The sequence below is a fragment of the Diabrotica virgifera genome, chromosome 8 (assembly GCF_917563875.1).
Source record: "Diabrotica virgifera virgifera chromosome 8, PGI_DIABVI_V3a".
In the NCBI taxonomy this organism is placed as follows: Eukaryota; Metazoa; Arthropoda; class Insecta; order Coleoptera; family Chrysomelidae; genus Diabrotica; species Diabrotica virgifera.
The window spans coordinates 33,265,621-33,279,379 of record NC_065450.1 but is presented as its reverse complement, the minus strand read 5'-3'; the positions used below and the strand labels follow the sequence as shown (position 1 = coordinate 33,279,379).

The window sequence follows — 13,759 nt, the reverse complement described above, 5'->3', positions numbered from 1 at the left end:
TAAACCACAGTTTTTCATGAGTCTAATAGTTTTTTATCAGTTTTATTTCTTATTGTTTATTAGGCATTAAAACAAAAGTGGGTTCTACAAAAATACATAAAATGTTATCAATGACGAGCGAATGCGGGAACAATAACAATTTCATATACAGGGTGCACCAAACCTCTGATTTTCGTTGATTACGGCAAAACTATGGGATATACAAAAAAATGTTTTAACAAAGCTAATGTATATCAAAGACGTCTATAATTTAAAATTATTTTCGATTATACAGGATCAGTCAGAATAATGGAATGAATCAAAGTTGTGGTTTTTTAAATGGAACGAACACCCAGATTCTATAGGTCTAGAGTCTAGAGTTAATAATTTTCGAAAAATTTACACTTTTATTCGGAAAAATGGTAATTAAGGGATGTAGATTAGGTTTTCAAAGTAACAAAAATGTAAATGGCATGTCAGTGTTTTCCTAGGATAGTGTTATTTTTAAATAATTTAATGTCCTTGACATCTAGCTACGCAATATATAGTGTGCTCCCTATTTGTAAATAGAAAATTTATTTAATAATAATAATATAAATTATAATACATTATGGTTCTAAACAGATTTGTTACCAGTAGGCCAGGGTAATAAGACAAAAATATACCCTGTTCGTGACACTCGAGCAGCCAGGGTACTGAAGCGTTTTTTCGACAGGTAATACCTATAAGAGCAAATTGTAACTATTTCCTGCGTAGGATCCGGCGGCCATTTTTATTTATAAACAATTAAGTGTCAAAAATGGCATTTTTCCTTTTTTTTTTTCAAATCAATGGAAAACAGTGAAACTTATGGCTTTTTTAGTACAAATATCTTTGAGATTATGGAAAAAGCTTTAAAATGACATATTACAAAGATTGATATACTCATTTATTGTTAATATAATTGCGAAAAAAGGTCGGAATTGCAAAAAAAAATATTTTCGCAATAACTGCTGTAAAAATTAGTGTACAGGTTTGAAATTTTTGTCAAATGAGGGTTATTTGGTGCTTAATATGTGATAAAAATTTCAAAGCGATTCATTTAATCGTTTAAATTTTATTCAAATTGTTTATCCCCGAGAGTATTTTTTTTTGCAATAACATAAGACAGAAAAAAATGACGTTAGAACCATTCCACAGGTGTCAAATGAAAGAGCATGAGCTATATTTTCAACTTGGTTTAAAGAAAGTAAATTAAAAATGCATTTATTAGTAATAAATAATTATGCAAAAGTATCGTAAATCTTTCCTTATAAAGCTTTTGAATAACTTTTTCCAAAAAAATTAACTTTATTACCCTGTTTTAAGTGCACAACTACCAAGTAATGTTATTTATATCATAATAATCATATAATATATCATAAAAAAATTGTAATAAATATATATAATTTCTTATATAACAAAATAAAAAGTTTATAAGGAAAGATTTACGATACTTTTGCATAATTATTTATTACTATTAAATGCATTTTTTATTCGCTTTTTTTAAACCAAGTTGAAAATATAGCTCAAGCTCTTTCATTTGACATCTGTGGAATGGCTCTAACGTCATTTTTTTCTGACTTATGTTATTGCAAAAAAATGCTCTCTGGGATAAACAATTTGAATAAAATTTAAACAATTGAATAAATCGTTTTGAAATTTTTATCACATATTAAGCACCAAAAAACCCTTATATGACAAAAATTTCAAAGCTGTATACTAATTTTTACAATAGATATTGCAAAATTAATTTTTTTTGCAATTCCGACTTTTTTTCGCAATTATATTAACAATAAATAAGCATATCAAACTTTGTAATACGTCATTTTAAAGCTTTTTCCATAATCTCAAAGATATTTGTATTAAAAAAGCCATAAGTTTCACTGTTTTCCATTGATTTGAAAAAAAAAGGAAAAATGCCATTTTTTAACACTTAATTGTTTATAAATAAAAATGGCCGCCGGATCCTACGCAGGAAATAGTTACAATTTGCTCTTATAGGTATTACCTGTCGAAAAAACGCTTCAGTACCCCGGCTGCTCGAGTGTCATGGAAAAAACCTTATTACCCTGGACTACAGTAGCGACCACAGAATGGTACGAGGTTAAATAGAAATAAGCTTAAAAAAGGAGAGGTATAAGATTATTAAAAAGAAGAACAAATCAAAACCATGGATGAAACCATCAGATGTAGACAGTTTTCAGCAATGTATTTCCGACATACTTAGCAGTCCTGAAGCAGAAAGTAATATAAACGACTTAAGTAAATAATAAATTAACAAATGCCTTACTGGAAATGAATGAATTTGTTCCAACTCAAACGTCCTCACTGTATATCAGTAGGTACACAAAATGTATTTAAAAAATGTGCAAAAACATAAAATTTATAGTTCTTCTCAAAATATCTACAAAATGAAAGATAATAGGTGTGTATAACCTTATATCAAAAGAAAGGTTGTAATCTTTTCTACAAAATGCAATACTAATATACAGGTTGTTTCATTTAAACAAAATTGTCAAAACATTGAATTTGAAAATAGTGATCACACTGTATATTGTATGGATATATGTCAAAGATATTATATAATTTAAAAATAACACTGTACTAGAAAAACATTGATATGCCATTTACATTTATGAACTTTATTAACTAAAATTGTTAACTTTAGACCTATAAGACCTTAAACAAACCCTAATCAAATAAAACCAGAGGTTTCACGCACTCTGTATATAGTTATTATTGGTTATATAGTTAGTAACGTTTTACACCAGGGCCTTTAGCACTAAAAACACCGGAATAAATCGATTTTAAATACAGCGTCTAATGAGTCTTACAACTTTTTGCATTGTGTTCGGGATGATGCCAGGAAAAAAGTCTACTATAGAAAAATAGGTGTAAACGACTTCGCCATCAGAACCGACCTCCAAAGCACCTGGTGCCCAAGGGCACTGGTTATCGGTACTATTGTTGCAAATAGATTACTTGGAGGTTTTTGAAGTCAGTAGATACGAATACGCCTTCAGACCGTCCCCCAGAGCACGTGGTAGGTACCCAGTGGCATTGCTAAGACACGCCATCTTGTTTAGTTTGGAGGGTTTTCGGCATTAAGTTGATGCAAGAAGCTTACTAGGGCGGCTTTTGGGGTTGCAGAAAACGAATACGCCATCAGAACCGACACCCGGAGCACCTGGTGTCTAGGGTCACGTCATCTTCTGGAGTTTTGAGGAATTTCGGGGTTACTGATCGCGGGGTTTTTGGGGTTACTGAACACGAATAGACGAATACGCCATCAGAATTGACTCCCGGGACACCTAGTATCAAAGGTCACTGCTAAGACACGACATCTTCTGGATTTTCGAAGGTTTTCCACCTTGAATACATTCAAATATATTACAAAGCGGTTTTTGTGGTCGCTGAATACAAATACGCCATCAGAACTGACACCCCAAACGACCTGGTGACTAAGATCACTGCTAAGGCATGTTATCATCTGGAGTTTAGAGAGTTTTGGCATCAGGTGCACCGAGGGGTCTATTCTGATGGCATATTCTGGTTTAGCAACCCCCGAGTAATCTGTTTGCATCAATTTAGCGCAGAAAACAGTCGAAACTTCAAATGACGTGTCTTAGCAGCGAACCTGGGCACCAGGTGCTCCGGTGGTCGGTTCTGATGGCGTAGTCATGTTCAGCCCCAGAAATCCCCGAATAACAAAATCTAGCCCTTAATACACTTATTTCGACATATTTATGCACTTTTGGATGCATTTTATGCACTTTAAATGTCACTATGCTTTTCCACCCATTTTTCTATAGTACTTTTTTCCTGACGTCATCCTAAACATAATGCAAAAAGTTGCAAGTCTCTATTAGATGTTGTATTTAAAAATCGATTTATTTTGTGCTAAATGGTCTATTAACATTTCTTTTAAATTTAACTAAAGAGACAGACATTTACGTTGGCTAAAAGTTCTTTTAAGATTTTTAAAAGAATGGTTCTTAATAAAATGTTGATATAAACATAAAATTATCATCCATTCATACAGTGCAGTCACTGAAGGTTTTCACCTCCGATTTCGTTGAACCTCCATCGATTTTCATGAAAATTGGTGAGCAGTCAGAGGATACCTCAGGGAACAAAGGTGAGATGATGCCAACTTGCGCTATTACTCTGCTTTTTGAGTTAAGATCAAAGATTTTATTTTTTTCGTAAAAAAATGCATGTTAAAAAGCTGTTTTTCACGTATAACTCAAAAACTATGAGCTTTTACAAAAAAGTTATTATTACCAAAATTTAAGACAATAAAAAATTGAATACACTCCTTACATAAAGAACTAAACTAATGTTAATACAAAGTGAGTTATGAGTAGGGTGACCAAATCATAAACTTGAAAAAACGGGACACATCCAAGGAGCAGTGGCGCACCTAGAATTTTTCTCTGGGGGTAGAGGGTTGGTTGGACGTCGAATTTTTTTGTATTGTTTGTGAAAGACATGTTATATTTTCCTACGTTTTTTTTATATATTTTTCATATGCCCTAGGTTTAACCCCCAAAACCCCCCTGGGTGTGCCACTGCCAAGGAGGGTTTGGAGCTATAACCAAACAGGTAGGGGAAATTAAAACATGGTCTTTTAGCTAATTTGGGACCTATAAATCCTTTTCATCTTACTTTTGTAAGATGTGTAATTTATGTACGATCAAGACTGCGAAACAGAAAACTATACAACTACGCCAGAATGGCATGGATCAACAACCCGTCAGAACAAAACAGGGAAGAATACAAAATATCGAGAAACAAAGCCACCTCAACAAATAAAAAAAAGAAAAATGACTGGTTTCGCTGGAGGATATTGAAAAAGACAGAGAAAATTATCAAATACAACAATAATTTTACAAAAAAGTCAAAGCAGCAAAAAATAAGCCCAACATTAAAACAAGAGGACTAAAAAAGCAAAAAAAGAAAAACCTTGTTTGAGGACAGGCAGATCAGCAAAATATGGGAAGAATATTACGAAAAAATGGTATTCACTGTGAAGGAAATACACTGCGACGAAGAAGTAAGGTAAGTACAAGATAACGGCGAAGGAAAAATTTTCACAGAAGATGAAATAACTGGAATAAAATACGGAGGAAGAGAATTACGTAAAGGAATAAACCAGCTAATACAACAAATATGAACAAAACAGATTACCAGCCGATTGGAACGCAGGTATTATAGTAGGTACCTAAACATAAAAAAGGAGATCTAGAGGAGTGCGAGAATTACAGAGCAATAACTTTATTAAACAACACATATTATACCACTCTAGAAAATATACTAAACATAAGACTTAAATCATGCACTGAACGAATATTAGCAAAATACCAGAACAAGTTCAGACCGGGAGAGGTCGACGATTAATTCCATACATACAATGGAGCAAAAAATTCAAAAATCGAAAGAATATAACAGAGAAATGCACCTAATATTTATGGATTTCAAAAGCGCTTTTGATACAACCAATCGGACAAAAATGATGGAGCAGCTAGAGAATGTTGGAATCCCAGAAAAATTAAGACATATGCTAACAGTGAGCCTAAAGAACACCAGAGCAAGGATCAGTTACAACGGAACAACTTCTAAGGAGATTAATGTACACAAAGGCGTGAAACAAGGTGACTCTATCTCTCCGACAGTATTTAATCTGATATTGACAATATCAGATATTGACATAATCTGTAATCATGAGGATGACAAACTTGCAAACAAAAACATTATTACAGATCAACTTCAAATAGTAACATATGCAGATGATTCAGTCATCACAGCGAAGACGAAGATAAGATTTGCAGTTGGAAAATTACATAAGGAAGCGAAGAGAATAATAGGACTAGAGATAAACCAGCTCACAGCAAAATATCTAATGACCTAATAAAAGGTGACCCAACTCAGAAATATCTAATAACACAGAACCATAAATTTGAAACTGTATCCATCTTTGGCTACTTAGGAGTAAAAATAGGGAAAAACGGAAAAAGAGAGAACAGAGAAAAGAATTCTGAAGCTGAGAAGCAAGACTCTAAGACACTCTAAGTATAATATGAACCTATATAAGACCTTAATAAGACTTGGTGTTACATATGGGATGGAAACAACGACGATTAACAAGAAGATAGCCTTCTGAAATTTGAAAGAAAAATAATGAGAACAATACTGGGCCACAATATAATAAAAGAGGGAGAAATAAGAATGAAAACAAATGCAGAAATTGAAGAAAAATTACAGAGAGAAAATATAGTCAGATACAAAAACTCAACCCAACGCAAATACGGGACATTTAGGCGTCCCGAGATACTTTTTCGGGACTCCGGGACAAATCTTTAAAAAACGGGACAATCCCGTTTTTACGGGACGTTTGGTCACCCTACTTATGGGTAATTGAATGTATATTTTTTTTCGACGAGTACTCAAATCTAAGTATGGAAGCTTAAATAACGGGAACACGATGCATTTTAGAAAATATACCTGCTAAACACTTGTCAAAAAACTTCGGAATACATATCAAATGAGCTCCAGAAGAAGTTAATAGCATCAAAATTAAGCAAGTTATGATGAAAATAAGGAAGCCCTTTCGAATTTTTTAGGAAAAAGTGAAAAATAAAACATACGCCATTTCCACAAAAATTAAAATTTATAGTAATCCTTACAAGAATTCCTTTGTTTTAGTATAAGCATTTGATATTAACTGTTTTCACCGGTTTAGATTGCATATTTTTGAAAAAAAGGTATAATTTAAAAAATTAGAATTTTTAAAATTATCGTCATTTTCGTGTTCTTTGGATAATAACTTCAAAAATACTCAATATACGTAAAAAATGATACATGACCAAATTTTAGGTTTTTCTACATCAAATATTTTACCTTTTTTACTATTTCTGTTAGGTGAAAAATAACCGAGATAGGAACGTTTAAAGCTTAAATTTTGCTTCGACAACCATGTAACCATGCCCATTTAACATCTGATTCTTGACCCCTCCGTGGCTCAGTGGTAAGAGCGCCTGCCTTTGGATATTATAAATTAATAAATGAATATAGTTTCTGTCCTTATGGGATCGGTTCTCACCGGAGGGACCGCAGTCGTTCGGATACAATTAGCGTCTCTTTGCAAAGACAATGACGTCGACTTTGCAAAGTAACAAGACACTTACTCAACATGCACACTACACATGACACTAATACTCATGTTGTGACTGGCTGAATGACAAAGTCCATGCCATTAAAAGAAAACCTCTGATTTTTAAAAAAGTAATGTGTTTAAAATATTAAGTTTAACGTGTTTTAATAGCCTTTGGAATTATCTTTCAAATCGGTTTTAGGTGAACTAAAAACGAACGGAGGTATTTAAAAAAAACTATAACATTTTTTGGAAAAATTTTTAAAAGATAAAGTTTCAAAAATTTTTGGAGCATAAATTTTAATGCTATCAACTTGTTCAGGATCTCATTTGATAGATATTTCTAAGTACTTTCACAAATGTTTAATAAGTTTATGTTATAAAATGCATCATTTTCCCGCAATTTAAGCTTGAATACTTAGATTTGGGTACCTACTCGCCGAAAAAAATATACATTCAATTAAATATAATTCACTTTTAGTTATTATTAAAGGTTTTTTTAGTAAGGAGTTTGTTTGATTTTTTATTAGCTTCAATTTTGGTAGTAATAACTTTTTTGTAAAAACTTATAGTTTTTGAGTTATTTATGAAAAATCTATTAAAAACATGCATTTTTCTCACGAAAAATTAAAATTTTTGATCTTTAATAACTCAAAAAGTTTTGATTTATTTTAAAATTTTATATAACAAATTTTGCTTAGAATTTGTCCCCCTATCTAATTATGGGGTTATTTTTAATAAAATAATTTTCACCCCCGAGAAGGGGTGGCATCCACCCCCAGGGTAAAAGCGCAAGTTGGCACCATGTCACCTTTGTTCCTTGAGATATCCTCTAACCACTCACCAATTTTCATGCAAATCGATGGAGATTGAACGACGAAATCGGAGGTAATAGCTCACATCCACCTTCAGTGACTGCACTAATATGAAAACTATTTTTCATGGAAAAAAGTGCCTTGAAGGGCAAAAAATATTTATAATATATTAAACATTTGAACGTTCTTTATATAAAACTATCACATTTGTATATACGCGATAAGGTTGAAAATAACAAGCTGACAGGTAGTGATAAGATAGCGGTAACTGAGTTCGCGTCACACCACAAATAAAAATACAATATGTAGGTTATTTTCGTTATTTAAATAAATTATATGTATATGTTTCATACGATTTAATCTAGTAGGTACTAAGTTTATTAGAAAACACTGGGGAAGTCAAATTAACACTCACTAAATCCATAGGTGCTCATTGGATAGATCCACTAAACAAATCAGAATGCACACACTATTATAGACACACATGATCCTAACTAAATACAACACTTTATTTATCGGTTCGTTGGCAATGTCAGCTGATATGTACCAAATCAACAAATCACTATAATATTTATATACTATGTTGGAGATAACGAACAACTACCGGCATTCAAAAAAACAAGTTCATTACTAATACTTGAGTACAGGTAAATATCACTAATAGACTGTTCTACCACTGTTATTTACCACGGTAATTTATAAATAAACAAAATGTAAAAACTTGGCAGTGGTTAGAAATGTAGGAGGTTTTTAATAAGTATGTTTTGTTACTGTGCCGGCCAATACTTTTGAGTATCTAACCAGTAATACTATACTGAGGTGACTAAGCTTCTTTGACTAGCACATTGTATTTTACCTTTTATCTGTTAAGCAGTGAGATAGGCAAAACACCTCAACGACGATAGCAACGTGCATAGCAAAAACTGTTTTTATAAGTTTCTTATCACAAATTTAAGTATCTATTTAAAATTATTAAAAAGTAGGAAAACAGTGGCGTATCAGCAATCGTGAAAATAAAATTGGGAATTGAGGATACTACACAATGCTCGGAAAAACATAATTTTAACCTTTTTTAGAGATGCTCTAGTTAGAAGTTAGGTTTATCGTTATCTGCAATACGACAACCCTTCGTGAATCTTGTTCTGCTCTAAAATCTTCCGCCAATTCGATCTATTATGAGCTTTGTGTTTCCAATTGGTGATTCTTAAGGTTTTTAGATCTTATCAAAGTTCAATGTATCTAAGCCTATTTATCTATGACTATTTGGTACCATGGGTAAGTTTAGATCCATATTAAGTCCTCATTTCAGTCCCAGACCCTTAAATTTTTCAACCATGACAATCTCCTTCCTATAATTTTTCCTCCTCTTTTCTTTTCCGGCAGTATTAATCTTAGCATTTCATATCGCTGTCCCTTCGTTAAATGTCTAAAATATTGTGACTTTTTTATTTTTATTCTGTTTATTTTATTCTGAGTATAAAAATTCTCTGTAATATGGTATAATTGTGTTAATCTTCTCACTGAAGATTAGTTCTAGTTCTGGTGTCATCATGTCTTCACCTCCTCCTAAGTACCTTCCCTATTGAGGTTGGCGATCAATATGGCAAATTTCTCTCTGTTCTGGGCTTGATGAATAATTAAGTAATTTGTGGGGAGCCCTGTTGTGTGGGTCCAATCTCTGATGTTTCGTAACCAACATTTTTTCTTTCTTCCTATACCCCTTTTACCTTCGATCTTGCCTTCTAATATTACCTGGAGCCGTTCAAATTCCCTATGACGCATTATGTGTCCTAGATATGACGTCTTCCTAATTTTGATAGTATTGACCAGATGAGAACGTGTGTTCATTACACTAGTTTACAACCAATTTGCGACTCGAATGCAAAATGCTGTTTTTTGTAAATTTTTGCTCTCTGAATATGATTACGATGGTAAAAAGTTATGATTTGAGTTATGATTTGTTCAAAAAAATGAGTTATGATTTTTAAGTTATAAGTATTTTACTAATTTTCTTTAAAACAGTCATTTGTAATATATCGGGGCGTGATCTTATCAAATTAACGTTTTTCCTAAAAATTATGCATAATTTGGCAACACTGGGATATCTAATGTCTACGAATAACCCATTAACATTTAAACCAAAGGTAGTTCTTAATCAGTAAACTAACCATTTAAACTTATATAGTTCTAAACCATTTTAACGATACTACTCCTGCATGACAAAAGTGTCTGGGTTTTCAAGGAAGAGCAAGCATAAAATTGAATATCCAGATATTACCTCAGCAATAAAACCGGTTTTTCATGGTACCAGTTCCAGGACCTCGGCAAATTGGGAGAAAGATTTGGAAATGTATGGTGACAAAAGTGAACCTGATGATGTATCAGAAAATAATGATTCTTATTTTCCCGAAAGCGATGAAAAAGCACCTTATTGAATCCAACAAGCCGAATACCTTTTAACTTAATATTTAGGAACCGTAACCAGGAGCTATCCTCGTTATTTTTACTATGCAGGATAAAATGTGTGTTTGTGTTAATCCAAATAGTATTATGAGAAAATTGGGATATGCACAAAATTGTGTACAAAAGACTTATTATATTTTTTGTTTCTAGTTCTGAACTTATGTATATGTTACAGTTCAAGTTGATTCTCAGTTAGAGTTGACTCCAACTAGTTGGAGTCAACTCCAACTGAAACGAGCAGTAAAAGTTGATTTTAAAAATTTAAATCAACTTTTACTAGTTGGAGTTGACTCTGCCTGGATCGATTCAGTAAATGTTGATTATAGGAGAATCTCAAGTGCATTTTTGATGAGTGTGCGTTTCTTTGTTTTGACCGTTTCAACTACTTATTAGTATAGTCTGTAACGTCGCCCCCGTTAGGTAAATTATTCTGATTCGCCTTTTTGCACAAACTTACTCAAAGAAATACATCCGTATAACAATCCTTATAACAAATACACAAGGTGTCACGCGGTACCGCGGTCGAAAAATTGTTTAACCAATTTCAGTAAAGTCAGTCAGTAAAGTGACTCTTTATCGAACGAGTCTGATATTACGAGCAGAGGAACAGACGCGTTCGATAAAGAGTATTGAGGTGGTGCGTACAAAATTGTATCGTCAATCATAAAAAACATTAACACTTACTTACAACTTTGAGGATTTTTTTTTAATTTTAGACGAAATAAAAAATTCGTATGACAGTAATGACAGATGACCTTTGCATGATGGCCGGTTTTGATGTTTAATCGGTAGTTATCAATATTGTATACCTACCTAATTACTAAATCTGTAAAGTTTTGATTTATTTTGTATGAATATAATTGCGAAACACTACAGAATTTTACTTTTTGACATAAATTTTATTAATAATAAGATAAATTTTGTACAATATTTTTAATAATCAAAGTAAATAAATTTTAATTTCACTCAAATAAATAATCGAGTGCTGCCATTGACCACTTACATTCAATCTCGGTTAATTTGATTAATAATCGCGGCAGGTAAAGTAACATTCTTCTTTCAATACAACAAAGTGTTACTTTACTGCCGAAAATGAGGGCAAATAAGTACAATAATGAATGATTTTAGTGAAGTTTGGCGATAAACAATGATTTTAAACAAATTCGCAAAAATACATAATTTTTTCACTTCGTACAAATTTTTTTTTTAGATCCGTTGGGCCTTTTTTTCTCTAAAATTGACTGTTGTCGAGTTATTAGCGACTTAAAATTTGAAAAACAACAAAAATAACCATTTTCAAGGTTTAATAACTCGGTTAAAGATAATTATTGTGAAAGTCGAGCGAGCGGCCGTGGAGTAACGGCATAATCGTTTGCCTCATACGCCAGTGCACCTGGGTTCGAGTTCGAGCCCTGCTAAAGACAAACCATTTTCATTTTCAATAATGACACGAGCCGTCTCACCGTGCCTCGGAGAGCACGTTAAGCAGTCAGTCCCCCTGGGCTACTGTACATCGACACTAGTTACTTGAAACAGGGTTAAAGATGTAATTGGTGCCGGAACTGTCCGAAAGGCAAAAATGCCATACGATATTATATATTATGAAAGTCAGAAACTAAAAATAATCAAAGATTAAAGCTACCTCTATAAGATCCTGAAAAAATTTTTGTCATTATTTCATTAATACGATATTATTTTTAATTATCAACAATGAGCGCTAACCGTGTATTGAGGCGGCCGTCAATGTGAGTGCGAGTGAGATGCACCATTGGACGGCTGGAATGGTGCATCTCTTTAGCACTCACCATTGACGGCCGCCTAATACGCCCTTAGCGCTCATTGTTAATAATTAAAGATAAAGCTTAGTAATAAAATAGCGACAAAAATTTCTGCTGGATCTTGTAGAGGGGGCTATAAACTTTGATTTGATCACTTTCTGACTTTCATAATAATGTATTTTAACCGAGTTATTAAGCCTTGAAAATGGATATTTTCGCATTTTTCAAATTTTAAATCGCGTATAACTCGACAACAATCAATTTTAGAGAAAAATCACAAAATACCTTTTTTTGCTCAGAATAACCCAAATGATCTAAAAAAAACTGTTCAAAGTGAAAAAATTATTTTTGTGAATTTGTCTAAAAAAAATTGTTTAAACAATTTATCGATCAAGGTACTGCCTGGCACCCAGTACATTTGTTATAAGGACCTCTTTTTGAGTAAGTTTGTGCAAAAAATTTGAATCGGAGTAATTTACCTAACGGGGGCGACGATACAGCCTAGACTAATTTGAACATATTCAGTAACATTTAATATCTAGAATGGGCTGTTTGTGTGAATCAGAATCAACTTTTACTAAATGGCATTGGGAAGAGTATACTTTTCCTAGTTGGAGTCTACTTTTACTAGTAAATGTTGAATATAAATCTTCATTTTATATTTATAATCAACTTTTACTGAAACCAGCCGTTAGAGTTGACTCCAACTAGTTGGAGTCAACTCCAACTGGATAATCAACTTGAACTGTAACATATATATAGTATATAACAATTTTTATAATAAACAGCCATATTTGATGCATTCTATAACTCCAAATCTAACATTTCACCTGACCAGACAATGTACGGTGGACGCCTACGCAGAAATACGCGGCGCGCGGCACTTTAAGAAGAAGATAACTAAAATATATACGTGGTGGAACATTTTGGTATTTGAATTCGCATTCAGGATGCTTTGAACTCCCCTATACAGCTATTTTAACATCAGTCGCAACTTTTTTGAAGTTATACTTCTTTAGGCGCGATTAAGAGTAAACATTTTCATAAATCTGTGCGCATGCGCACACAGACAGCATTGTTTCTTTACATACATTAGTGTTTTTTAGTAAATGTATTATTTATTATAATTTTGTGTCTTTGGATTTGTCTTCCTTGGGCGTAAAATAATAAAACATCTATTTTTATATTTCACTTCTCACCGTGATGTGTAATTATGTATATCTGAAACGTCAGTAACATGCGCCTCGATGGCCTGGTTGGTAGAGCATTGGACCAGAGATCGAGAAATCGCGAGATTGCGGGTTCAAATCCCGGACAATTCATACTTTTTTCTTTTTTTTTTTAATATTTGGCATTGGTTTTGGTTATTTTTGTAATTATTGTTAATTTTTTGTATTGTAACTGTTAAGTATATTTATTTCGTTGAAATTATATAATAGAAGTATAACTTCTTACGTGAGTACAAAGTACACACACATTCATTTTTTTTTGTTTATTTGTTGACTAGTGTTATTTCCAGTACTTCTTCATTCGTAGTTCTGCTGGTCCAG

At 32.7% G+C, this 13,759-nt stretch overlaps 1 protein-coding gene across 7 annotated transcripts in view; it reads right to left on the bottom strand.

The window, feature by feature from the left end:
- The window catches only part of LOC114336519 (TLD domain-containing protein 2), a 911,210-nt gene that overhangs the window by 580,912 nt on the left and 316,539 nt on the right, over positions 1 to 13,759 (bottom strand). Inside the window, exon 1 of one of the 7 annotated variants that reach the window (XM_050659406.1) lies at positions 8,384 to 8,698. The exons of the other annotated variants lie outside the window; for them this stretch is intronic. Within the exon in view, the coding sequence (XP_050515363.1) occupies positions 8,384 to 8,402 (19 nt within the window). The 5' untranslated portion in view covers positions 8,403 to 8,698. Of the gene's footprint in view, positions 1 to 8,383; positions 8,699 to 13,759 lie in introns of those variants that run through there. 7 annotated transcript variants of the gene reach the window in all.